The sequence below is a fragment of the Tachysurus fulvidraco genome, chromosome 2 (assembly GCF_022655615.1).
Source record: "Tachysurus fulvidraco isolate hzauxx_2018 chromosome 2, HZAU_PFXX_2.0, whole genome shotgun sequence".
In the NCBI taxonomy this organism is placed as follows: domain Eukaryota; kingdom Metazoa; phylum Chordata; class Actinopteri; order Siluriformes; family Bagridae; genus Tachysurus; species Tachysurus fulvidraco.
In genome coordinates, this window is record NC_062519.1 from 987,759 (window position 1) to 1,015,258 (window position 27,500).

Consider the following 27,500-nt stretch of genomic DNA (forward strand, 5'->3'; position numbering starts at 1 on the left):
CAGAGCAGCATGAGATTCCATGGAAACTGTCTCCTGAAAGACGGAGAAACAGAAACGGTCGATGGAGATTTTCAGCAGATTTTTACTGACGTTATTAAAGCTAAGCTGTTAGAAACCGAACAGAGATAGAGATAGAACTGAGTTGTTTGAGAAGATGTTGTTAACTCTCATCACTTCCAGCTTCTCAGACGTCAGGTTCCACACAGACGACCGAGGAACCCTGTTAGAGATGATCTTCACCTCTAAAAAGATTTTCCCTCCGATTAATTTCTAAAATTTCAGAATAACTTAAAATCTAAATTGTGTCAAAATGAAAATGTAGAAAATCACAGATTAAGGAGTAAAACATAAATTTAATGAATTAAATCAAAAGCATGTTCTCCTCACACCTCCAGGGTTGGGGGTTCGATTCCCGCCTCTGCCTTGTGTGTGTGGAGTTTGCATGTTCTCCCCGTGCCTCGGGGGTTTCCTCCGGGTACTCCGGTTTCCTCCCCCGGTCCAAAGACATGCATGGTAGGTTGATTGGCATCTCTGGAAAATTGTCCATAGTGTGTGTGTGTGTGTGTGTGTGAGTGAATGAGAGTGTGTGTGTGCCCTGTGATGGGTTGGCACTCCGTCCAGGGTGTATCCTGCCTCGATGCCCGATGACGCCTGAGATAGGCACAGGCTCCCCGTGACCAGAGAAGTTCGGATAAGCGGTAGAAGATGAATGAACGAATGAAATTAAATTAAATCAAAGAAATAAAGTCAGGTTCTGGAGCAGAAATCTTCACTGACTGCAGAATTAGTTCATGTGATCTCATGGTCCAGTTTTATCATAAAAAAGCTCCTTCCATCAGTTCATTGTTCAGTTCCATTCATTTTTATTTACAAATTTTGGAATGATGAAATTTTATTTATTTAGAATAATTTTATTTGGGATATAAATCTGGTTCTGTATCAAGTATTATTAATATTAATGTTGTTAAGTAACAGTTACCTTAAATCTCCACAACAAGCCAACATCAGATAAGTGACAAGAAAAAGGAGGCTGCAGAAAAAAATAGAAATATATAAATATTTAAATATTGTGCAGAATATTATGTACTGGTGTGAAACGGATGCAGTGATGTTTATTACCTAAAGGTGGAGTAGAGCGCAGGATGAGTCTGAATATAAAACCTCACCGGTTCACTAAAGTACACAAAAAACACAAAGTAATTATGAGAGATTTATTTAACTGATTTTAGTGTAAATAACGTTGATGTCAGTGACGTCGCACTTCAGCTGTGGTGCATAAAGTAAACTTGTTACTCACTAAAAGGTGAAAAGAGACACGACATTCAGAGTGACAAACAGCTGCAGCGTCAGAATCGAATAAACCTGAAATAAAAGCATGAAACGTGTGTGTTAGTGTTAATGTGTTAATGTGTTAGTGTTAATGTTAATGTGTTAGTGTTAATGTGTTAGTGTGTTAGTGTGTTAATGTGTTAATGTGTTAATGTGTTAATGTGTTAATGTGTTAATGTGTTAGTGTTAATGTTAATGTGTTAGTGTTAATGTGTTAGTGTGTTAGTGTGTTGGTGTTAATGTAAATGTGTTAGTGTGCTAGTGTGCTAGTGTGTTAGTGTGTTAGTGTTAATGTTAATGTGTTTAGTGTGTTAGTGTTAATGTGTTAATGTGTTAGTGTGTTAGTGTGTTAATGTGTTAATGTGTTAATGTGTTAGTGTGTTAGTGTGTTAATGTGTTAGTGTGTTAGTGTTAATGTTAATGTGTTAGTGTTAATGTGTTAATGTTAATGTTAATGTGTTAGTGTGTTAGTGTGTTAGTGTGTTAGTGTTAATGTGTTAATGTGTTAATGTGTTAATGTGTTAATGTGTTAGTGTTAATGTGTTAGTGTTAATGTGTTAGTGTTAATGTTAATGTGTTAGTGTGTTAGTGTGTTTGTGTTAATGTGTTAATGTGTTAATGTGTTAATGTGTTAGTGTTAATGTGTTAGTGTTAATGTGTTAGTGTGTTAGTGTGTTAGTGTGTTAGTGTTAATGTGTTAGTGTTAATGTGTTAGTGTTAATGTGTTAGTGTGTTAGTGTGTTTGTGTTAATGTGTTAATGTGTTAATGTGTTAGTGTTAATGTGTTAATGTGTTAATGTGTTAGTGTGTTAGTGTGTTAGTGTTTATGTGTTAATGCGTTAATGTGTAAGTGTGTAATGTTAATGTGTTAATGTGTAAGTGTGTAAGTGTGTAAGTGTGTAATTGTGTTAATGTGTAAGTGTGTAAGTGTGTAATTGTGTTAATGTGTAAGTGTGTAATTGTGTTAATGTGTAAGTGTGTAAGTGTGTAAATGTGTTAATGTGTTAATGTGTTAATGTGTAAGTGTTAATGTGTTAATTGTTGTTGATTGATATTAAATATATCAGATACACATTAAAATATTAAGTGATGTATTTCAATGAAGTTAATTTAAAATAAATGACACAAATAAAATTAATGTGTTAATGTGTTAGTGTGTTAGTGTGTTTGTGTTAATGTGTTAATGTGTTAATGTGTTAATGTGTTAGTGTTAATGTGTTAGTGTTAATGTGTTAGTGTGTTAGTGTGTTAGTGTGTTAGTGTTAATGTGTTAGTGTGTTAGTGTTAATGTGTTAGTGTTAATGTGTTAGTGTGTTAGTGTGTTTGTGTTAATGTGTTAATGTGTTAATGTTTTAGTGTTAATGTGTTAATGTGTTAATGTGTTAGTGTGTTAGTGTGTTAGTGTTAATGTGTTAATGCGTTAATGTGTTAGTGTTAATGTTAATGTGTTAGTGTGTTAGTGTTTATGTGTTAGTGTTAATGTGTTAATGTGTTAATGTGTTAATGTGTTAATGTGTTAGTGTGTTAATGTGTTAGTGTTAATGTGTTAATGTGTTAATGTGTTAATGTGTTAATGTGTTAATGTGTTAATGTGTTAGTGTTAATGTGTTAATTGTTGATTGATATTAAATATATCAGATACACATTAAAATATTAAGTGATGTATTTCAATGAAGTTAATTTAAAATAAATGACACAAATAAAATTAATTAAATTAATGAAAATAAGTTGAATATATAAATATATAAATAAATCTTTATTATAATCTTTACCTTTCGCACAAAAACACGTCTGATGTTTTTATCGTCCCATAAAAATGTCCCGTCGCTATAACAGTAACCAGGACAACCTGCAAAAAAACAACTAAATATTATTATTTTTACAATTTATTCACATTTGTTACATTCGATTTGTTTATTCGATTTTTTATTCTTGTTCTTTTAAATTCACCTGGAATCAGTAATGATTTTAATTATTAACCAAATGTTCTGTTTTATAAGATGAATATATAGTTATATAATTGTATTTTTTTGTAATTAATAATTAATAAATTTAAATACTATTAAACTATACATTATTATAATAGATGTTTATCATAATTTGGACGTCGATCAGCTTTAATAAAGCTCATTTTTCATATTAGTTTAACCTAATAATAGCAATCATGAGAAAAGAAAGAAATAGAATTATAGGTTGTGGGTTTGTTACCTGCGTTAGCCTCTTCGTAGCTTGGAGGTAAACTCCCAGCTACAGTGGCGTCTGAGGGTGAGACCTGGGACGAGAACAAACAAACTAAAGTGTCTTATACACACAATCATGCAGCTCTAAACATTAAACAAGTGACGTGACGTACGGCTAAGTACGGTGACCCAAACTCAGAATACGTTCTCTGCATTTAACCCATCCAAAGTGAACACACACACACACACACACACACACACACACACAGACACAGCAGTGGGCAGCCATTTATGCTGCGGCACCCAGGGAGCAGTTAGGTGGTTCGGTGCCTTGCTCAAGGGCACCTCAGTCATGGTATTGCCGGCCCGAGACTCGAACCCACAACCTTAAGGTTAGGAGTCAGACTCTCTAACCATTAGGTCACAACTTCCCCCCAAGGGTCTTCACATATCCCAGGCTATTATGAGCCTGGGGTCAGAGCGCAGGGTCAGCCATTGTGCAGCGCCCCTGGAGCAGGTGAGGTTAAGGGCCTTGCTCAAGGACCCAACGTAGATGTCGCAGCAGTTTGTGGGCTTGAATCCCGACCAGATTAGGAACCCAGCACCTGGACAGCTGGACCATCACGTCCATCTACACCGAATAAGTCTAGTTTGTTTAACTCACAAACACTGATTTTTTAAAAAAAAGATCTGATGCTAATTATAACTCTAGTGTTTATGGTCCAGTCTGTTTACACAATACATCAGATCTAATTCTAATAATCCTGTTTTACTCTTCACATGTTTATCAAATCTATTCACAATAACTAAGATTATACTTTAAAACTCTTTACAGTGTTTTTGTGAAATGTAGAAAACCTTTGACATTTTGCTAATAAAGAAATAAACAAAGAAATAAACTTTAGCACTAAACTGAAATTTTGAAGCGTCTCCTTAAGATTTTATTAAATGGCAAGTTTTGATTGCTTTTTTTCATATCAAGTAAAACTTTCTATTGTAGAAAATAATGATCCGATTTTTCACACTCCGTAATATTTAGCTTTAAATCTCTATGTCTGCTTTTGTATGTTAGCATAAAGAGCTTTACCTTCTTCTGGGTCATGTTTCCTTTGTTGATTTTTTTTGCTTCCTTTTGAAAAAGAATTATAATTAATTTCCCTCAGCGTTTTATTTATCCATAATCCAGCGTGTTCTCAGACTCCTTCTGCAGTCTGTACCACCAGATTAACGCAGACTTTTATTCAATCCTACTACAATAATCCCTCATGAACAGCACGCCCTGTTCCCGGAGTCAGTGGTGCGCTCCATCTACATTAAAAGCAGACAAGAATGTACCACTTCAACAAAAAAGGGGGGAGATTTATATTAATCTTCTGAATATATTCCTTAAGAACTACTAAAGTAGAACAGCAGGAAGAGGATGAGATCGTCTGTAGAAAGATCTGGAAAGGTCTCGAGGTAGCAGGTAAGCTAACGGTAAATTCCTCACAGGTTCAAGGAGAGAAAAGAAACTAATGAGGAGTCGTATTGAGATCGACACCGTTAACACGTGCTCGTTCAGTCAGATTGGTTCTACAGGGGTTCTTTAAGGGTTCTTTATTACTGGATAAGTAAGAGATTTTGTTCTCCTTAAAGGGCTCTATGTAACCCCCCCCCCCTCTCCGACCCCCCAGAGAATCTACTAAATACATTTACCAAGATGCTAAATGCTAAAAGATCTTCATGCATTATCCAACAAACCCCCTTTAAAGCCGCATTAACACCAGAGTGTGTACAGTAACTGAGTGTGTCTGGTACAAACTTGCTCATAATTTGTGAGTTAAGTTACTGCTCATAATCTTCTTCTAAATATCTGGGAACTGTCAGGAGTTTCACATTTAGCTAAACTGTCTGGGTTCCTGATGGGTTCTTTAACGGTTCAGTGGGTCATTAATGGTTCTTGTCTAAATCCTGAACTGGTTCTGATCAGGAAACCTTCTGTAGGGTTTGTGCTTTCATGATTCCTCCAGAGAGATGATTGAGAAATTCTAAAACTAAGTTATAAACTGTTTATAACCAACATGCAGGTATTACAGTATTGTATAGTGAACTGGTGTAACTGGGACAGTAGGGGGCAGCTGTGCGCTAATAACCGTTCAGTTACTAGTGGAACTTTAAAAAATAAAATGAGAATCTGGATTCTAGATATAGGTTATGGGTTATGGAATAAATCATTTATTTATGGAATAAATACGATGCATTTTGCTTTTTATTTAGTTTTTATAAACAAATTCTTTCATAAAAAAAAGTCAGTTTAGAATTTTTTTTCTCATTTGGAAATTCTTACTTTATCATTTAGAATTTTTTTTTTTTTTAAATGGGGGTGGGGGCACTGTGGCTTAGTGGTTAGCATGTTCGCCTCACACCTCCAGGGTTGGGGGTTCGATTCCCACCTCCACCTTGTGTGTGTGGAGTTTGCATGTTCGGGGGTTTCCTCCGGGTACTCCGGTTTCCTCCCTCGGTCCAAACACATGCATGGTAGGTTGATTGGCATCTCTGGAAAAATTGTCCGTAGTGTGTGTGTGTGTGTGTGTGTGTGTGTGTGTGTGTGTGTGTGTGAATGAGAGTGTGTGTGTGCCCTGTGATGGGTTGGCACTCCGTCCAGGGTGTATCCTGCCTCGATGCCCGATGACGCCTGAGATAGGCACAGGCTCCCCGTGACCCGAGACGTTCGGATAACTGAGAAAATTCTGGCTCTGAAATAAAGACCAAACATGCAGAAAAAACTGATCATGTAATCTTGTTTATTTTTATTATTATTATTTTAACTCTGTGGAAGATTATAACAATAAAACCTTTACAAAATATACAGGCAAGGTGAGTGAGAAGCATTAAAACTGTAATATCACAGGATGTAACAACACCGATAATATATAATAGATTTTATTTTACTACAGACACTAAAATAAGGCTTTCCTTTTCCCTTCTTATAGATTTTCTCTAAGTGTAAATTATATAACAGACGACAGTCCGGTCATTCGGACTCACGGAAACATAACGCAAATACAAAATATACAACACACACAAGACAAAAGCAAAACATTCCTCGATACACAATTCCTGATTACATTACACTCTGAGGTCCAACAGTCGTAATTCAGTGACATGAAGCAGCCGGCAAACGTTCAAATAAAATGTAGTCTTTAAATTGACAAGAAAATTTTATCATGAACAAAGAAACAGTTTGATATTAAAATAAAAAGCTAAAGTTTGAGTCACAAACCTAAAAAAATGATAATGTGAAGATTAAATATGCAAATTTAGTAAAATGTCTGCTCTCTATCACACTATACTGTAGCTTCAAATTTAAAGCTCGTTCCTATGCAGGAAGTTCAGCTAGCATGGTTTTAATATGATGTACTGCTTAGCGTGACGTTCGCTAGCTCGTTATTCGAATCTAGTAGCTAGCCAAATTTACTAGCCGCTTGTGTATGAGAGCGAAAGTAAAACGATTTAACTGGAAACATCAGCACAGTGTTGTGTGTAAGACTGTGATTAGCATTCTGTAGCTAATGTGGATAAATCGTAACATGTTGTGTTTTTAAGGCTGAAATCAGTCCATCAGTTTGATTTGACTTTGTTTTAGGAGGAAACGATGACTTTCACTGAGGGAAAAATTGTCCAAGGGACTGAATTAGAGAAAGTCTGAGGAGCTCCTGGGTCCTAAAGTCATGTCTAAAGTCATGTCTGAAGTCCTGGCTTTAGTTTGAGACAGATTTGTAGCTACACCAGGGATAAATTAGCCTCGCAGCATCAGAGGACAATAATAGAAGCAAATTTCAGACAACTGAGACATTTCGGATGATCCGCTAAATTTTCCACAGAAATAAATGTGTAGGTTTTTAAAAATGGGTAAATATTCGCTTAAACCTGTGATAATTCTACAATATCGTGGAAATATTAAAATAAAACCTAAGTCAGAATCATTTGGGTCCTTTTTCAGAATGTCAACAAAAAACAGTTTGAAAATACAAAAACACGAGTTGTGAAATGGTTTAAATGGTTTACGCTAGCTGCCTGTTTCAGCGCTAACGTGCCTAGACGTTTTCATGGCTACTGATCTGCTAACTACCTAACTATGATGCAACCTAGCAGCCCAGCTAACACTTTCACACTTTCCAGCAATTCTGCTGCGACGTTTTCAAATAACTGTGGTCTTTATGATCCCAACACGAACCATCATCACACCCACAGAGTATTAAAGGACACGACTGTTAAACCTTCATAGGACTTCTGACTGTTCTACAAACATTCTCGGTTAGCGCGCGGTTAGCTGAGCTGCTGGTATCGATGCTAAGGCGTTAGAAAGTGATTTTACGTAAATAAATATCACAGAGACACAAAAGATGAAGCTCACACCAGAAACACAGCTGAGGTCCTTTTACAAATAAAAATCTGGTCAGAACAACAGATAGAACGATTTCTGATAAATTCTCATCATAAAATTCAGGCAGTTAAAATGATATGTAAATGTTAAAGGCATCTCGTCACTACATTCTTTCCCTTCTCAAGGCAACAGTGTAATTTAGCACTTTGTATATAAACGTTAAATCCTTTATTTACTCTCAATTACGAGTCGATGCGGAAAGCTAAAAGTTTTTCCGAGTGCGAGCTGTTTAGCGTCCGCAGGTCAGGAAGACGTAAGAGCAGTTTGGAGAAAATCTCGCAGTCGTTCGGTCGCCGTCGAGCAAGAAGCGATCGCAGAGCTTTGATCAAATTGTCCTGCAGCTTCTCCACGGCGTCCAGGTCTGAAATACCCGAGCGATCTGTGAAAGGAGAACGTTAAAAAGATGATTCTTCTGACATGTTGGACAGAGTAACCAGTAACATGTAGCTATAGCATAACAGCGCCGTGATTAGCATAGAAAATTACTGCTCTTCATAACGAAGCCTGTTGTTCTGCTAAATTCTAAAATCCTTTCATTTTGTTTTTCTGTAATATCCGTTAGCCGTCTGTAAGATAACGATGGACGCGAGCTAGCGTGTTAACACGATAAACCGCTCTGAACGCGACGCACCTGCAGACACCAGCACAACAGCCATGAAGAGCGACATCTCGTCAGACTCCAATCCCAGAATGCTCAGCTTCTCGCTGAAGTCAAACATGGCGTCCAGCAGCGTGCTCATGCCAAGAGCTCTCAAAGACGCCAGAGGATACGTCTGTCCATTTAAAAACCTCACTGTTCGCTGTTTAGCATCGAAGAGCGAACAAAACCGCACCGTCAAAACCTGTGAGACATACAGATTAGCAAAGAATGTTCAAACGTTCCCTAAAACACTCAGATTATAACCTGTATTATGTTTCATAAACACATCTAAGACAGTTGTGATCCTGCTATAAGACCGTTATGTGGTTGTTATAAAGCTATCAGGGGGGACTCATAATTCTCTGAGGGTCTTCGGGGGTGTTAATGAGGTTGTCACAGGAGTGTTATAAGATATTATTAGGCTGTCTGTAATGTCAGGAGCTTGTTCATACATTGTTCTGACTTGGGGCTGTCAGGAGATTGTTATGAGGCTGCTATGGGATTATGAGATTAGGATGGTGTTATAAAGCTGTTATGAGGTTGTTATGGAGTTATGATGATGTTCCTAAGGTTGTTTCACCTGGAAGGTTCCTGATTTGAGCAGTCGGATCTGGTCGTCCTGACTGAGCATGTGAAACCCCGGGATGCTGCGAGAAAATTCCACCACGTCTTTAACTGCAGGACTGAAACACTGTGAGAAAGTGTCCCAGACCTGCTGAGTGGAGAGATCAGAGGAAGACACGGGACACGAGTTCATAGGACATGCCTGGGGAGAGAGAGAGAGAGAGAGAGAGAGAGAGAGAGAGAGAGAGAGAGAGAGAGAGAGAGAGAGAGAGAGACAGAGAGAGAGTGAGAGAGAGACAGAGAGAGAGAGAGAGAGAGAGAGAGAGAGAGAGAGACAGAGAGAGAGACAGAGAGAGAGTGAGAGAGAGAGACAGAGAGAGAGAGTGAGAGAGAGACAGAGAGAGTGAGAGAGAGAGACAGAGAGAGAGAGAGAGAGAGAGAGAGAGAGAGAGAGACGAGACAGAGAGAGAGAGACAGAGAGAGAGATGGAGAGAGAGAGAGTTAAAGATCTAATTCATACTTTACTTATTTATAGAATGTTTTATCGCACTAATTAATGAGAGTCAGAGGGTTCGAGCCTCACAGTTCAGCTACTGTGATGGAACTGCTGAGGTTTGTTAACGCACCAGAACTTTAGCTCCAACACTCTGCCTCCAGGAACACGGCGTCTCTGTCTTGATGTCACTTCCTGTGTGCCTGGGTGTGCTCTCAGTGTGAGTGAGTGCGAATCTGCCCTGGACGGGGCAGGATGGAGGTGATGTGATACGAGGAGGAAAAGAGTGAAGCTGAGACTCGTGAGACGGCGAGGAAGCAGCGCTGCGGTCGTCGTCGTCGTCGTTTATCTTCACAAGATTCATCTCCTCCTTCACAGTGACTGGCAAACGAGATGAGGACCTGATGACCTCACGTGACCCTAACCGGTGGCACTGAGGCCTGGGGGTGGTGTCCATGGGAAGGGCTTCCGAGGGCGCATCCGAGTCCACGTCCATGGGGTTGTGGCTGCTCATGAAGCTCTGCATTTCATCCAGCAATCGCTGTTTCTCACGTTTAGGGATGCGACCAAAACGCACAGCTGGAGACAAGAAGCAGAGATCAAGAAACATTTTAAACAATAATTTTACTGTAAAAATGCTTTAAGACTGATCTCAGTGTTCAGTCTGATGCCTCACAGTCGGGTTACTCAACACTCCCCGATCGTACACATCAGCACCGTGGCAAAAGACAGAGTATTATTTAATTCACACAGAAAGAGAGAAACCCTGATGAATGAAATGATATTACTGAATTAAAATGAATTAAAATAATATTGATATTAAATTAAAAAAAAAGAAAATGTCTAAGACTTTATAAAATAAAGAAATAAAAGTTTTCTGATTAATAACAACAATCAAATGTAACGAGCTGTTTATCAATATTAGTGAGAAAATAATAAAGATATAAATCCAATACTAAAACACATTAAGGACATTAAGGACATAAGGACACGTAAATAAGTGTCCTGTGAGTTTAGACTGATCTTTAACCACTAAATTGTGGACATTTGATATAAATTACTAAATGAAAAACAAATGAAACGTCTAAATAAAATGCAATAAAATAATACAAATAAAATACTGGCAAATGTTTTGAAGTCGTTGAAGCTGAATCGTTTTTTTCTTCTCAGTGTTTTTTTTTACTGTTTGTCTGAATTAAAATGTGACATGATTGAGATTCATGCTGAAAATCCAGAGCAGTGTTTTATTTATCAATAAACAGGTTGAGGTTCAGTGTGTTGAGGTTTAGTGTGTGTCTTTAGTGTGTTGAGGTTTAGTGTGTTGAGGTTTAGTGTGTTGAGGTTTAGTGTGTTGAGGTTCAGTCTGTTGAGGTTTAGTGTGTTGAGGTTTAGTGTGTGTCTTTAGTGTGTTGAGGTTTAGTGTGTTGAGGTTTAGTGTGTGTCTTTAGTGTGTTGAGGTTTAGTGTGTTGAGGTTTAGTGTGTGTCTTTAGTGTGTTGAGGTTTAGTGTGTCGAGGTTTAGTGTGTTGAGGTTTAGTGTGTGTCTTTAGTGTGTTGAGATTTAGTGTGTTGAGGTTTAGTGTGTTGAGGTTTAGTGTGTGTCTTTAGTGTGTTGAGGTTTAGTGTGTTGAGGTTTAGTGTGTTGAGGTTTAGTGTGTTGTGGTTTAGTGTGTTGAGGTTTAGTGTGTGTCTTTAGTGTGTTGAGGTTTAGTGTGTTGAGGTTTAGTGTGTGTCTTTAGTGTGTTGAGGTTTAGTGTGTTGAGGTTTACTGTGTTGAGGTTAAGTGTGTTGAGGTTTAGTGTGTTGAGGTTTAGTGTGTTGAGGTTTAGTGTGTTGAGGTTAAGTGTGTTGAGGTTTAGTGTGTCGAGGTTTAGTGTGTCAAGGTTTAGTGTGTTGAGGTTTAGAGGTTTAGTGTGTGTCTTTAGTGTGTTGAGGTTTAGTGTGTTGAGGTTTAGTGTGTGTCTTTAGTGTGTTGAGGTTTAGTGTGTTGAGGTTTAGTGTGTGTCTTTAGTGTGTTGAGGTTTAGTGTGTCGAGGTTTAGTGTGTTGAGGTTTAGTGTGTGTCTTTAGTGTGTTGAGATTTAGTGTGTTGAGGTTTAGTGTGTTGAGGTTTAGTGTGTGTCTTTAGTGTGTTGTGGTTTAGTGTGTTGAGGTTTAGTGTGTGTCTTTAGTGTGTTGAGGTTTAGTGTGTTGAGGTTTAGTGTGTGTCTTTAGTGTGTTGAGGTTTAGTGTGTTGAGGTTTAGTGTGTTGAGGTTAAGTGTGTTGAGGTTTAGTGTGTTGAGGTTTAGTGTGTTGAGGTTAAGTGTGTTGAGGTTTAGTGTGTCGAGGTTTAGTGTGTCAAGGTTTAGTCTGTTGAGGTTTAGAGGTTTAGTGTGTGTCTTTAGTGTGTTGAGGTTTAGTGTGTTGAGGTTTAGTGTGTGTCTTTAGTGTGTTGAGGTTTAGTGTGTTGAGGTTTAGTGTGTGTCTTTAGTGTGTTGAGGTTTAGTGTGTCGAGGTTTAGTGTGTTGAGGTTTAGTGTGTGTCTTTAGTGTGTTGAGATTTAGTGTGTTGAGGTTTAGTGTGTTGAGGTTTAGTGTGTGTCTTTAGTGTGTTGTGGTTTAGTGTGTTGAGGTTTAGTGTGTGTCTTTAGTGTGTTGAGGTTTAGTGTGTTGAGGTTTAGTGTGTGTCTTTAGTGTGTTGAGGTTTAGTGTGTTGAGGTTTAGTGTGTTGAGGTTAAGTGTGTTGAGGTTTAGTGTGTTGAGGTTTAGTGTGTTGAGGTTTAGTGTGTTGAGGTTAAGTGTGTTGAGGTTTAGTGTGTCGAGGTTTAGTGTGTCAAGGTTTAGTGTGTTGAGGTTTAGAGGTTTAGTGTGTGTCTTTAGTGTGTTGAGGTTTAGTGTGTTGAGGTTTAGTGTGTCAAGGTTTAGTGTGTTGAGGTTCAGTCTGTTGAGGTTTAGTGTGTGTCTTTAGTGTGTTAAGGTTTAGTGTGTTGAGGTTTAGTGTGTCGAGGTTTAGTGTGTTGAGGTTCAGTCTGTTGAGGTTTAGTGTGTGTCTTTAGTGTGTTGAGGTTTAGTGTGTTGAGGTTTAGTGTGTGTCTTTAGTGTGTTGAGGTTTAGTGTGTTGAGGTTTAGTGTGTTGAGGTTAAGTGTGTTGAGGTTAAGTGTGTTGAGGTTTAGTGTGTTGAGGTTTAGTGTGTTGAGGTTTAGTGTGTGTCTTTAGTGTGTTGAGGTTTAGTGTGTTGAGGTTTAGTGTGTTGAGGTTTAGTGTGTGTCTTTAGTGTGTTGAGGTTTAGTGTGTGTCTTTAGTGTGTTGAGGTTTAGTGTGTTGAGGTTTAGTGTGTTGAGGTTTAGTGTGTTGAGGTTTAGTGTGTTGAGATATAGTGTGTGTCTTTAGTGTGTTAATTGTGATCTGCATTTCTGTGTTCAGATGCCTGATGTGTTTGACATACGACAGCTTGGTTTATAAGAGTGTTATAAAGGTCCTGACCGTCTCTGGACATGCCCACAGAGAGACACTTCCTGAAGCGACAGTGCTGACAGCGGTTACGATTCATTCTCATAATCAGACAGTTTTCGTTCTTCACACACATCTTATAGCTGATGTTCTGCTGGATGCTGCGTCTGAAGAAACCCTGAGGAGAGAAAAGCAACATGTGGAAGATAAGTGTGTGTGTGTGTGTGTGTGTGTGTGTGTGTGTGTGTGTGTGTGTGTGTGTGTGTGTGTGTGTGTGTGTGTGTGTACCTTGCATCCCTCACAAGCGTGAACTCCGTAGTGAAATCCTGACGCGATGTCTCCACACACTTTACACAACAACACCATACCACCAGGTCCTACTCCAGGACAACATCAGAGAGAATCAGTAATCAGAGTGAGTCAGAGTGAGTCAGAGTGAGTCAGAGTGAGTCAGAGAGAATCAGTTTTTGGCAGAGACTCAGAAGAGTCACCTGTGTATTTGACTCACTTGTGAAAGCTCCACATGACCTCCTGCCCGTGGGCACCTGTGAGTTTCTGCTTTGTCCTGATGATGAAATGTGTGAGCTGCTCGGTTCGGGGAACTGGAAGACGAGTTTAGGTGAAGAAGAAGAAGTGCGAGGGAGGGGGTTTGGGTCACAGCCCCTGTGCTGAACGTCAGAGCAGATCTCCTCTGGAGAAGAAGGCTGGGACTGAGAGGAGGGAGAGTGAGTCTGATATCCACTAGACGGACTGTCAGGATTCAAGCTGGATGAAGCGTATAAGATCACTCCTGCTCCTAAACACACACACACACACACACACACACACACACACACACACACACACACACACACACACACACACACACACACACACAGTGTTAATAATAACACAACCTGTACCTGGATGTTATATAAGAAACATACCAACATAAGAATAAGAAAGGAACAGATCCGTGAGAGACAGATGAAAAAAAGGAAGAACTAAAAGATTAAAAACTGAAAGGGTGAAAAAATTATTGTTATTATTTCCTTTATTTATTTTACTCTCTATATTCAGTTGTTCGTCATGTAACTAGCCTTTTATAATGTATAAATAAAAGTGTGGGAAATAAAATACTAAAAAGGGAAAGAAATAAAATTACAATATTTATTTATTTATTTATTTGTATAATTCTTAATTTGTATTATAAAATATAATAAAAAAATATATATATAAAATAATATATATAATAATATTATATAAATATTAAATATTTATTTTTCCCTTTTGACTGTTTGTCCTACTTTCTACTCTGTGTGTGTGTGTGTGTGTGTGTGTGTGTGTGTGTGTGTGTGTGTGTGTGTGTGTGTGTGTGTGTGTGTGTGTGTTATAGTTCAGGGCTCCACAGGAATGTTCCTCTGTTCCTAGAAATCAGAGTGGGCGTGGCCTGTGCGGAAACAGTCTACCGGGCTCACGTGTCTTTCCGGCCCACTATCCCCTTCTCCCGCCGCCTCCCTCCGCGGGTCACGTGTACTACGCTATCTGCCGACCATCTGATCCGCTTTGTCACGTGGGCTTAAATGAAGGAAGTCGTGGGGTCCCCTCTGTGACGTCACGCGCAAACACGCGAGGTAAAAAAAAAACAACAACCTCATTTTCATTTCAATTACCGATAAAAATCGTGTTATAGCGGCGTGTAAGAGAAAATATATTGTCAGGAAAATAGTCCAACAAATCCCAGGTTTCTTAAATCACACGCACACACACACACACACACACACACACACACACACACACACACACACACACACACACACACACACACACACACACAAAAGGTTTTATGGAATGTGTGCAATGACAAACCCAGAAAAAGACACTCCATGCTGGAGGTGTTTCAGCAGGTGAGTGATGTGAGTGTCAGCTAAATAAAAGCTGTTTGTTTTTACAAACACGTGAGTGTCAGAAACGTGTGGAACATCTGAGGAATGTGGAGATATATATATATATATATATATATATATATATATATATATATATATATATAGAGAGAGAGAGAGAGAGAGAGAGAGAGAGAGAGAGAGACATATAGCTAGATTCTACACAAATATGAGCAAACACGTTCTAGCTAAAAAGCTCCATTAGCAAATAAAATGGTTTATGGTTTACGTATCACACATAGCTGGGAAAGTTTTCTGTGAAAATAATGTAATGCTAACAATCAGACTGCAAGCTAGTCAGCATGACAGTAACTGGCTAAAAACCTGGCAAGCTAGGAAGCTAACTTTAGCAAATATGCTAGAGCTAGCTACCTCAAGTGAAAGTGATGTGACATACGGCTAAGTACGGCGACCCATACTCAAAATTCGTTCTCAAAATTCGTTCTCTGCATTTGACCCATCCAAAGTGCACACACACACACACACACACACACACCGTGAACACACACCCACACCAGTGGGCAGCCATTTATGCTGTGGCGCCCGGGGAGCAGTTGGGGGGTTCGGTGCCTTGCTCAAGGGCACCTCAGTCGTGGCCGACCCCAGACTCGAACCCGAGACTAGGATACGAGTCAGACTCTCTAACCATTAGGTCACGACTTGCCCCAATAACACCACAACAGCTACTAAACTTAGCAAGAAATTAGCAAAAGAAAAAAAAACCTAACTGAATACTATGAAGTGTTTTAGCTTGTGTGAGGCTGCCGTATTTACTGCTACTTTCGAAAGAAACCGGCGTTAAGTATTAAGTAATAACTTTGGTTGAAAAAAAATAAAATCAGGCTTTAAAGTTAATAAAGTACACGACCGTAAAAGCAGCAACGAAAGAGACGATGAAATGCAAACATGAGCAAAAACGTGACACTTTTCAAATGTGATACGACGTGTTATGACAAGTACAATAACAATAACGATAGGTCAGAAATTCATCATCAGCCGGTGAAATAAAGGACTGGAACATCTGATCTCTGGTTAATCTTCACCTTATCGTTTCCTCGAATTTGAATTCAAATGTAAAGTAAAGTACATTTCTGTGAATGATTGATGCTGCGCTTGGTTCAAGGTCGATTATTTCTTACATGAGAACACAAAATCTTTCACTGTACAGGATTTTATCGTCCACACGGCTACATATTAACTCGGTCAGTTAATGTAGGGAGCGATGGAGATAATCATCAGAACAATAACGCTAGTGAAACAGAACCAGTCGTGATCCATTAACTCCGTGACCCAGTGACCGCTGGCTGAATCACTCTGATACTTCAAAATAAATCTGAGTGCCAAGTATGGTGGGGCAAAAAGGGTCAAAAACCAGCTTCTTTATTTCTGAAATGTCTGAAACATTTGTGTATTATTTGTGTATCAGTGGAACTAAACAGACCTGTGTTCAGGATTTAGTGTGAAACTTTAATTAACATTAATGAGGAAACGTTGCTTAATACTCAAAATGTAAAAGACCACAGGCTTGTGAGTGTTGGTGTGAGTGTTGGTGTGAGTGTTGGTGTGAGTGTAGGTGTGAGTGTTGGTGTGAGTGTAGGTGTGAGTGTTGGTGTGAGTGTTGGTGTGAGTGTTGGTGTGAGTGTAGGTGTGAGTGTAGGTGTAAGTGTTGGTGTGAGTGTAGGTGTGAGTGTTGGTGTGAGTGTAGGTGTAAGTGTTGGTGTGAGTGTAGGTGTGAGTGTAGGTGTAAGTGTTGGTGTGAGTGTTGGTGTGAGTGTTGGTGTGAGTGTTGGTGTGAGTGTAGGTGTAAGTGTTGGTGTGAGTGTAGGTGTGAGTGTTGGTGTGAGTGTTGGTGTGAGTGTTGGTGTGAGTGTAGGTGTGAGTGTTGGTGTGAGTGTTGGTGTGAGTGTTGGTGTGAGTGTAGGTGTGAGTGTTGGTGTGAGTGTAGGTGTGAGTGTTGGTGTGTGTGTTGGTGTGAGTGTAGATGTTGGTGCAGTAACACAGTGAGATGTTCCTGCAGTAACACAGTGAGATGATGGTGCAGTAACACAGTGAGATGTTGGTGCAGTAACACAGTGAGATGTTCCTGCAGTAACACAGTGAGATGTTCCTGCAGTATTACAGTGAGATGTTGGTGCAGTAACACAGTGAGATGTTCCTCAAGTAACACAGTGAGATGTTCCTGCAGTAACACAGTGAGATGTTCCTGCAGTAACACAGTGAGATGTTGGTGCAGTAACACAGTGAGATGTTGGTGCAGTAACACAGTGAGATGTTCCTGCAGTAACACAGTGAGATGTTGGTGCAGTAACACAGTGAGATGTTCCTGCAGTAACACAGTGAGATGTTCCTGCAGTAACACAGTGAGATGTTCCTGCAGTAACACAGTGAGATGTTGGTGCAGTAACACAGTGAGATGTTCCTGCAGTAACACAGTGAGATGTTGGTGCAGTAACACAGTGAGATGTTCCTGCAGTAACACAGTGAGATGTTGGTGCAGTAACACAGTGAGATGTTCCTGCAGTAACACAGTGAGATGTTCCTGCAGTAACACAGTGAGATGTTCCTGCAGTAACACAGTGAGATGTTCCTGCAGTAACACAGTAAGATGTTCCTGCAGTAACACAGTGAGATGTTCCTGCAGTAACACAGTGAGATGTTCCTGCAGTAACACAGTGAGATGTTCCTGCAGTAACACAGTGAGATGTTCCTGCAGTAACACAGTGAGATGTTCCTGCAGTAACACAGTGAGATGTTCCTGCAGTAACACAGTGAGATGTTCCTGCAGTAACACAGTGAGATGTTGGTGCAGTAACACAGTGAGATGTTCCTGCAGTAACACAGTGAGATGTTCCTGCAGTAACACAGTGAGATGTATAATCTGACAAAGCACTAATCTGCTACTCATCTGTAACTAACACCACCAGCAGGGGAAGTTTATTTTTAGCTCCTTTTTGTCCCTTTGTGCCTTCCACACACAAGCTGCATTAATAATAGAAAGGAAGGCGGAGGAGTCGCTGGAGGGAATCACACGTGGCACGTGGCTGCTGGAGCTGGTCCACGTGAGTCTCAGAGCGAGCTTTGTTATAAACAGCGAGGTGTGGACTGTGTATGACATTAATACGCCTCGGTAGAGACCAAACACAGCCTGCACACAGTTAAATCACATGACACATCATCATGCAGCTTTATAACCGATTTATGACTTTATTTAAAGAACCTGTACGTTTTTAACTTAAGCATAAACCTTAACAAATTATTGAAGATTCTGAGCTACAGAAGCGACTGATTCGGATGAAATCTTGTTCTGTCACATGATTAAAATGAGGTGAACAAAGAAAGGAAGATATTCAGGACGGTCATCAACACTTCCAACAGGAAGCACTTTCACACCAGACAGCAGGGAAATAACATGATGTGGGTTCATTAGAGGATGTTTACATGTGCCGTGGTTATGAGATCCCTGTATGTGTTAATGTAACACCCTGTGTGTGGATCTGTAGGGGTTCTTAATCAGTTATGAGCTCTCTCACACACACACACACACACACACACACACACACACTGTCACATTAACACCTAACCTCAGTGTACATGTTAATTCACATCGGCTTTCCATCACAACATGAACGGTCCTAATACTGACCACGGGCCGAATCCAGCTGTGTTAATGACTTCTAATGCAGTTCAGTGTGATGCTCACATTACAGTTCACCAGGATTTCACTACTGAAATATTAAAAATAACCAAAACTCTACATTGTTCAGATGTGTGGCTGAATTAAGCATGAGGCAGTTCATTCATTCATTCATTCATTCATTTCCTACCGCTTATCTGAACTTCTCGGGTCACGGGGAGCCTGTGCCTATCTCAGGTGTCATCGGACATCGAGGCAGGATACACCCTGGACGGAGTGCCAACCCATCACAGGGCACACACACTCTCATTCACTCACACACTCATACACTACGGACAATTTTCCAGAGATGCCAATCGACCTACCATGCATGTCTTTGGACCGGGGGAGGAAACCGGAGTACCCGGAGGAAACCCCCGAGGCACGGGGAGAACATGCAAACTCCACACACACAAGGTGGAGGTGGGAATCGAACCCCCGACCCTGGTGGTGTGAGGCGAACGTGCTAACCACTAAGCCACCGTGCCCCCGAATGAGGCAGTATAAATAGAAACAATATAATTTGCATGATTTCCTTCAGTGTTATTCTTTTAATATTCCATAATGTCAGATAAACTAATACTTTATACAAATTCCATTTATTTTGCATAAAAGACGACAACAAATAATCTAATGTTTAAACAGTAAAACGCTTCCAGTATAAACAGGAGGAGCAGAAACGCCAGCTGGAGCTCAAGCTGAGTCCGAAATAGAACCTTTAGAAGTTCCAGAAACAAAGCTGATCATCACAATAATTTCAGTTTCTATGTGACAGGATACCAGCGAGCATCAGGTCTTAGGGTTAAAGCTCTAATCATCTGGGAATGGACCTCACAGCATTCTGAGTAAAATCCCAAACCTCCACAGATCCTCCATCAAACCTTATCACTGAAATTTACATTTAAACCTTGTGATTATTATTTAACCTGTGTATTAAACATGTGTTTTATATCTGAGGGAACATTGTGTGGCTTCAGGATTATACTCATCAATAACAGGGGTGAGTATAATGCAGCTGTTACAGGGGTGAGTATAATACAGCTGTTACAGGGGTGAGTATAATGCAGCTGTTACAGGGGTGAGTATAACGCAGCTGTTACAGGGGTGAGTATAATGCAGCTGTTACAGGGGTGAGTATAATACAGCTGTTACAGGGGTGAGTATAATGCAGCTGTTACAGGGGTGAGTATAATACAGCTGTTACAGGGGTGAGTATAATACAGCTGTTACAGGGGTGAGTATAATGCAGCTGTTACAGGGGTGAGTATAATGCAGCTGTTACAGGGGAGAGTATAACGCAGCTGTTACAGGGGTGAGTATAATGCAGCTGTTACAGGGGTGAGTATAATGCAGTTGTTACAGGGGTGAGTATAATGCAGCTGTTACAGGGGTGAGTATAATGCAGCTGTTACAGGGGTGAGTATAATGCAGCTGTTACAGGGGTGAGTATAACGCAGCTAAACAATATTTACGACAAACTGCACAGAAATAACAAAGACTGCAGCTAATAATGTGGATCTGCTAGAAGACACCAGGATCATCATCACCATCATCATCATCATCACTCACCTGAGCTGTTCTCCATCGTGTGTTGAGCTGCAGTGTTAGTGGATGTGAGTTGACTTTGCCTGAACACATCCAGGTGCGCTCATGACGCACAGCTCGGTTTCAGGGCGAATCCACGCGCACTGAGGAATCACACCGACCCGGGAATAAAGAACAGAACAAAACCTGAGCGATAGTGGGTCGGAAAAATAATAACAACAATGTGGATAAAAACGCGGTGTGTGTGTGTGTGTGTGTGTGTGTGTGTGTGTGTGTGCGTGCGTGTGTGAAACGTCGCGTCCCGGTTTGTTCTCACCAGTGTGTGTGATGTACAGTAGCCAATTTCTCTCTTCCAAGAATCGCAATTACTGGAAAATCCAAGTGTGCAGTTTACACACACACACACACACACACACACACACACACACTCTCTCTCTCTCTCTCTCTCTCTCTCTCTCTCTCTCTCTCGCTGTCTAAACACACACACACACTGCTATATCTACATCATAAAACACACACACGTTTATCAGGGTTCTCCTTTCCTCGAGTCCACTCGCATGTTTGTTTCGCTCTCACGATGTGTGTGTGTGTGCTAATGATTTCATACAGTACACACACCTTCCATTTCAGAGCCTTGTGTGTGGTTGTGTGTGTGTGTGTGTGTGTGTGTGTGTGTGTGTGTGTGTGTGTGTGTGTGTGTCTCACGTTTCCATTGGCCCCGCTACATGTGAGCACTGCCCTACTGACACACATTTCATGCAAGTATATGATAATTATATGCAAATACACACCGGAACACACCCACTGAGTCGTGGCTTTGTCTGAACGAAACCACGCCCACAACAAAGTCATTCTCTAGTGGCAAAAAGTGGAAGTGCAGGATGTTTATTAAAAACAATGAAATATAAAAGAATCGGTCATTTAAATGAACACCGAATTGTTTTTGAATCAAAGTCAAATTAGCACATTTTTATTTCCAATTCTCAATTTTATTTTATTTTACACTGTTTATTTATTTTACTTTTTTTTATTATTTTTTTTTACCGTTTTATTCCTTAGAAAATATCAGCAGTTTGATAATAAACAGAGTTCAGATCTTTTCTTTAGCTGCCACCTAGTGGTCATTGTCTGTAAACACATCATCAGAACTTAATCCAGATATTACAGATATTTTTATTTGGTGTTCTTTTTTTTTTTCTTTCTTTTTTCATTTTTCATCTCTTCATTTTTCAAGCTTAAAAAAATCTGTTATAAAAGCCGCAAAATACCTAAAATAAATAAATCAAATGACCAATATATCAACATCTGGGTTAGGAATTATGGATATAATGACATTTCTATAAATGACCTTGCTTGGCCACAAGGAGGCAGTCTCTCTTTCTCTCGCTCTCTCTCTCTCTCTCTCTCTCTCTCTCTCTCTCTCTCTCTCTCTCTCTCTCTCTCTCTCTCTCTCTCTCTCTCTCTGCGCATGCGTGTGAGAGCGGTTGGCGTTTCCCATTTTTGTCGTCACTAAGTGCAATTTGTTCCTTTTAAACATATATCATATCATAATTATTTGTGTGTGAGTGTGTGTAAGAGGGGAAATAACTGTGAGTAGCGTGCGTGCGTGCGTGCGTGCGTGCGTGTGTGTGTGTGTGTGTGTGTGTTAGCGGTTGGTGATGTAGTGAATTCAGAATATTATGAATTCTGTTGAAAAGGTTAGAAAGCTGACTCAGAAAGGCTTCGTGATTAACAACTTTATAACTGATGAAGCTCTTGGTAAAGAGTTGACTGTACAGGCGAATGGTCTCCCATTAAAGGTGGGGTCTCCGATTTCTGAGAAATGCTTCAGAAAACTGAGTCGGGCCGAATAATAAACAAAAATCAAAACAAACGTGTAGCCGATGAGCAGAAAGGGGCGGGGCTTGTCAATATGGGCGGAGAGAGTGTTCGGTGCGCGTGTGTGACATTAGCAGAAAGCGGTTTTAACATTGACATGGAGGATAAAAACAAAGAAAGAAAGAGAAGAAAGACTTACGATAAGGACAAGAAGTAGGACGTGTTAATATAGGATCAGCTTTCCAGCGCTGGAGAGAACTGAAGGAGCAGGAAGTTGGCCACATATTCACAGGTTGGAGTTTCCTGAGTCAATAACTCCTGAGCTAAACGCTGTTACTACACAAATAACACCTCTTTTCTATCGTAGTAATGTAGAGAGGCAGCTACAACCGCGTTTTGTGTAGTAACAGCGTTTAGCTCAGGAGTTATCGACTCGGGAAACTCCGACCTGTGAATATGTGGCCGACTTTACTTAAGACGCCGAGGCGCTTTTTTCCTTCTCGATAGGTGAGTAACGTTGGTTTTGCTTTGTTACACAGAACTAATATATGCCTTTGTCCTTTACATCATTATGCTTGTGTGGCATTTTTGCTTGTTTGTTTATCTACAATCGTATTGTTCTTCCCTTCAGCTATGATAAAGACACGTTTCTTTCCAGTAGTTGTCTGGGTGGGCGGAGCTATCAATACAGGGGTGGGACCCATTTGGGTTAGGGGCGTGTTTGTTTTGGTGATTTCAAATGTCGATGTTGGCTTTCAAACAACGGAGACCCCACCTTTAACAGAATCCCCCTTGCTTGTAAGTCTTCACTGGCTAAACACCTGCTATCTTTTAGAAGAGTGTCTTTTATGATTATAAGGAAGGTGTTGAAGAGTTAAATGCTGATTATAAATTCAGGATTCAGGGTTTTGATTACAACATCTATGTTTCTTCTGATGCCGATATTAAATGTTTTAAATGTGGTAAAACTGGGCATCTTGTTTGGGCCGTCCTGAGAGACAGAGTGTCCCCGGTGTCTCTGGGCGACCAGGGCAGGATGTAGCTGTGCCTGCCGTGGTCGTTCCTCTGCGGCTACAGTTCGGCAGGCTGCTGAGGGCCCCGGAGCTGCTGCTGCACCAGACGCAATAGTGAGGGAGCCCCAAGTCCAGCCTGAACTTACACAGCCTTCGCCTACCAAACCAGGAGAACCCTATTCACCTGTCTGCTGATGCTGACGATGGGACTGTTTAATTAGCAGGCAAAGAGATTTGCAGGTTTTAATGAATTTGTTTATTGTTTTTAATGCATTATCCTCCGCAAGGGCACAGAACCTGGCACAGAACCCACTCTCTTCACTTGCTTCTGGACGAACCGCTAATCCACGGAACACGGTTCGACATCGCAAACTTCAGCGGCTCTTAAAAAATAATAAAAAATAAAATTTATTTTTTATTTTTACTGAAATTCAGCTGATACGTGTTTCGTTCGTGTCTTTACTTTTGCTCTGAAGCACTGAGGCTGTCAATCACACCGAGTTGTTTATAAACCCCGCCCCCAAGCAGCTCTAAGCCAATCTGCATACTGACTGTAACTAGTCATGGGTGTGGCTTAGGGAAGGAAGGCTTGTTATATACAGTTAGAAATACAGAATCATGAGATTATCTAGTTTGACTTTTTGGGTCTTTGTGACATTATTTTTCATCCCAGGACTTTAGTTATGTTTTAGTGCACAACAGCTTTGTTTTATTTCCTGTTGTTTTCTCTCTCTGATTTGCACCAATCAGAGCGCTTGCTGAAACAGGGCTGGCCAATAAAGAACGATTTTAAACCACAGAGCTTCAGAGTGGAAAATGATTTCCACATGTGTCTCAAAGACAAACAGACCACCACCACCACCACCACCCCCCCTTCTCTCTCTGATCTCATTTGGAAATTTCTGGATTTTCTTCTTTAATCAGAGCAGCCTGGCACGCTTTGGCCGTCGAACAAACTCTCTGTAATTCAATCAGTGTGAGAAAAACCTCAAGAAACCCAGAGAGAGAGAGAGAGAGAGAGAGAGAGAGAGGGTGAAGAGAGAGAGAGAGAGAGAGAGAGAGAGAGAGAGAGATGGTGTTAAGAAGAGAGGAGAGAGAGAGAGAGAGATCTCTTTTCCTCTCTCTCTTTTCTTTCTTTCTCTCATCTCTATCTCTCTTTTTCCTCGCTCTCTCTCTCCCGCCTCTTCTCTCTCTCTCTTTTCCCTCTCTCTCTCTCTCTTTCTTTCTCTCTTCTCTCTCTTCCTCTCTCTCTCTTTTTACTCTTTCTTTCTTTCTTTCTTTCTTCTTTCTCTCGTCTTGCTACGACTCTCTCTCTTTTTCTTCTCTCGTTCTTTCTTTCTTTCGTGGTGCTGCTTTCGTGCGTTTCGTGCTTTCGCGCGTGGTGCCGCGCGCGCGCTCTCACGCGTGTGTGAGACGCGTCGGCGGGTGCCCGACAGCGAGCCCCAGCCGCCAAATGGCGGCAGGAGGATCGTGAAAAGGAGAAAACTGCAGAGAGAAGCAGAGAGTAAATTCGACATTAATGACAGCTGACAGAAGTCAAGTTCAGAGCAGGTTCATGATGACATCATCGACTGAGAGGAATCTGAAACACAGCACATTAACACACACATGTAACTCTGTAACTACACACACACACATGTAACTCTGTAACCACACACACACACGCCCGCACGCACACACACACACACACACACACACACACACACACATGTAACACTGTAACCACACACACACACAGAGTTCTGTATATCTGTGTATACATTAACTACAATTGTCACATCACTGTATAGGTCTAATTGATATGACGTGAATCTCACACACACACACACACATACACACACATACACACACATACGCACACATACACACACACACATACACACACACATACACACACACACATACATACACGAACTTCACATATCATCAATCTCAGTAGACAGGAACAGTGAGCTCATTACAGACAGCGCCACTGATTAAAACCTGACGCCCCAAACACCGCCTCCCCCCCTCTCCCTCTCCATCTCTCTCTCTCTCTCTCTCTCTCTCTCTCTCTCTCTCTCTCTCTCTCTCTCTCTCTCTCTCTCTCTCTCTCTCTCTCTCCACTTTCCAAACGGGGCCCCATTTTATGTTTCCAGAAGAAATTCCACTCGTCTTTATTTCCTGTTCCCTTTGCCCACTCTCCTGCTCCCTCGCTCCCAGTGTGCACTTCTTTACCTGAAGTCACTACAGTTCGATCTTATTATGATATGAATGTAGAATTAGTAGTTGCTATAGCAATGAGAGGAACAGATGAGTATTTAATAAAACACCTCACACTTCACATGACTTTATTGTCATTAACTTCTCTTTACATGTAAAATGTTTTTACTTTAATTATCATTAGAATGTTTTATCCACTAAATGACTTTGAGATCTAAAGGTTTTTTTAGACAGACCTTTGAGTTTTATGACAGATCTGTGCTGATGACATCACTAAAAAGTCCAGAGTCTCCCTCAGCACTGAGGAGCTGCGTTAGCAGGACACAAGCTGAGGAGATGTAACTGAATGATGGGAGTTACAGTAATGAATAATTGTAGCTGAGTGTGTAAAGGTCTCCATGCTGCACGTGTTTATACACACTGAGGGCTAATGAGAACTTCTGTGTGTGTGTGTGTGTGTGTGTGTGTGTGTGTGTGTGTGTGTGTGTGTGTGTGTGTGTATGTGTGTGTGCGCGCGCGCGCGTGTGTGTGTGTGTGTGTGCGCGCGCGTGTGTGTGCGTGTGTGTGTTATTGTGTGTTCGTGTGTGTGTGCGTGTGTGTGCTTGTGTGTGCGTGTGTGCGTGTGTGTGTGTGCGCGTGCGTGCGTGCGAGCGCGTGTGCGCGTGTGGTTGTGTGTGTGTGTGTGCGTGTGTGTGTGCGCGTGTGTGTGTGCGTGCGTGTGTGTGCGTGTGTGTGCTTGTGTGTGCGTGTGCGTGTGTGTCTGTGTGTGTGTGCGTGTGTGTGTGTGCGTGTGTGTCTGTGTGTGTGTACTATCTTAAAAAAAAAAATTCTCATTTTGCTTCAACTGAGCCCTTGAACTGAACGGAAACTTAAATTTTTTGGGATATTTTCAGGATTGTTATGAAATAAAATAATAATAATAATAATAATAATAATAATAATAATAATAATAATAATAATAATGAATTATTATTTTTACTGGTAAGGGGGGCACGGTGTCTTAGTGTATAGCATGTTCGCCTCACACCTCCAGGGTTGGGGGTTCGATTCCCGCCTCCACCTTGTGTGTGTGGAGTTTGCATGTTGTCCCCGTGCCTCGGGGGTTTCCTCCGGGTACTCCGGTTTCCTCCCCCGGTCCAAAGACATGCATGGTAGGTTGATTGGCATCTCTGGAAAATTGTCCGTAGTGTGTGTGTGTGTGTGTGTGTGTGTGTGTGTGAATGAGAGTGTGTGTGTGCCCTGTGATGGGTTGGCACTCTGTCCAGGGTGTATCCTGCCTCGATGCCCGAGATAGGCACAGGCTCCCCGTGACCCGAGAAGTTCGGATAAGCGGTAGAAGATGAATGAATGAATAATGAATGTTACTGTTCCTGTCTACTGAGATTGATGATGATGATGATGATGATGATGTGTGTGTGTGTGTGTGTGTGTGTGTGTGTGTGTGTGTGTGTGTGTGTGTGTGTGTGTGTGTGTGTGTGTGTGCAATTTATGTGATATCAATTAGACCTATACAGTGATGAGACAATTGTAGAGGAAGAAAGGGTTGAGCTTAGGCTCAGTCTCTTAAAAGTCAAATCAAATCCAAATAAAGGATGTGGGGTTAAAATAAATACTGCCACAAGTGAGTGAAGGAGGAGGAGTAGTGAATGAAGGTGAGTGAGTGATTATATGAAGGAGGAGGAGTGAGTGAGTGAAGGAGGAGTGAAGGAGGAGGAGTGAATGAAAGAGAAGGAGGAGGAGGAGGAGGAGTGGTGAGTCGCTGTGTGTTCTTTTTATCCGTGCGACGGCTGACTGACTCACTTACTTCTGCTCAGCTTGCACACTTCCTCGCTGCACTCCTCCACTTCATCATACCATCATCTATCTGTCGCTCGGTGAGTCTCTCTCTCTTACTCTCTCTCTTACACACACACACACACACACACACAAGAGTACAAAGTGTATGAGTAAGAAGTGTGTGTATGTGTGTTTTGTTGTGTGTGTTTTTTGGTGTGTGTGTGTGTGTGTGTGTGTGTGTGTGTGTGTGTGTGTGTGTGTGTGTGTGTGTGTTGTATGAACTGAAGACAAAAATATTTCAAAAGATAGACAGACAGTCAGACAGACAGGCAGACAGACAGACAGGCAGAGAGACAGACAGACAGACAGGCAGAGAGACAGACAGACAGGCTGAGAGACAGACAGAGAGACAGACAGAGAGACAGGCAGAGAGACAGACAGGCAGAGAGACAGACAGACAGACAGACAGGCAGAGAGACAGACAGGCAGAG

The 27,500-nt window shown here is 40.9% G+C and overlaps 3 protein-coding genes across 4 annotated transcripts in view; 1 reads left to right on the forward strand and 2 right to left on the reverse strand.

The window, feature by feature from the left end:
* Positions 1–4,611, reverse strand: part of faim2b (Fas apoptotic inhibitory molecule 2b) — a 7,798-nt gene extending 3,187 nt beyond the window's left edge. The window contains exons 1-7 of the mRNA XM_027163421.2: positions 4,597–4,611; positions 3,538–3,601; positions 3,102–3,178; positions 1,298–1,362; positions 1,120–1,173; positions 980–1,030; positions 1–33 (exon numbers count right to left, since the gene is read on the reverse strand). The exon at positions 1–33 is cut by the window's left edge and continues 7 nt beyond it. Of these exons, the coding sequence (XP_027019222.1) occupies positions 1–33; positions 980–1,030; positions 1,120–1,173; positions 1,298–1,362; positions 3,102–3,178; positions 3,538–3,601; positions 4,597–4,611 (359 nt within the window). The remainder of the gene's footprint in view (positions 34–979; positions 1,031–1,119; positions 1,174–1,297; positions 1,363–3,101; positions 3,179–3,537; positions 3,602–4,596) is intronic.
* Positions 4,612–6,275: 1,664 nt separating this feature from the next.
* On the reverse strand, positions 6,276–20,846 carry nr1d4b (nuclear receptor subfamily 1, group D, member 4b). 2 transcript variants are annotated; one of them, XM_047810361.1, is made up of 9 exons: positions 20,517–20,846; positions 20,225–20,343; positions 13,569–13,856; positions 13,349–13,437; positions 13,094–13,238; positions 9,766–10,211; positions 9,156–9,341; positions 8,567–8,777; positions 6,276–8,314 (listed from the first exon to the last, which is right to left on the reverse strand). In XM_047810361.1, the coding sequence occupies exons 2-9, from the start codon at positions 20,238–20,240 to the stop codon at positions 8,118–8,120; spliced, it is 1,578 nt and encodes a 525-aa protein (XP_047666317.1). In that variant the 5' UTR covers positions 20,241–20,343; positions 20,517–20,846; the 3' UTR covers positions 6,276–8,117. The 2 variants fall into 2 exon arrangements, with proteins under 2 accessions (XP_047666317.1, XP_047666318.1); XM_047810362.1 differs by lacking the exon at positions 20,517–20,846 and having other exon boundaries at positions 20,225–20,505.
* Positions 20,847–27,024: 6,178 nt separating this feature from the next.
* LOC125140776 (retinoic acid receptor gamma-A-like) overlaps positions 27,025–27,500 on the forward strand; it is a 41,815-nt gene continuing 41,339 nt past the window's right edge. The window contains exon 1 of the mRNA XM_047810558.1: positions 27,025–27,107. The gene's annotated coding sequence lies outside the window, so the exon portion shown is untranslated. The remainder of the gene's footprint in view (positions 27,108–27,500) is intronic.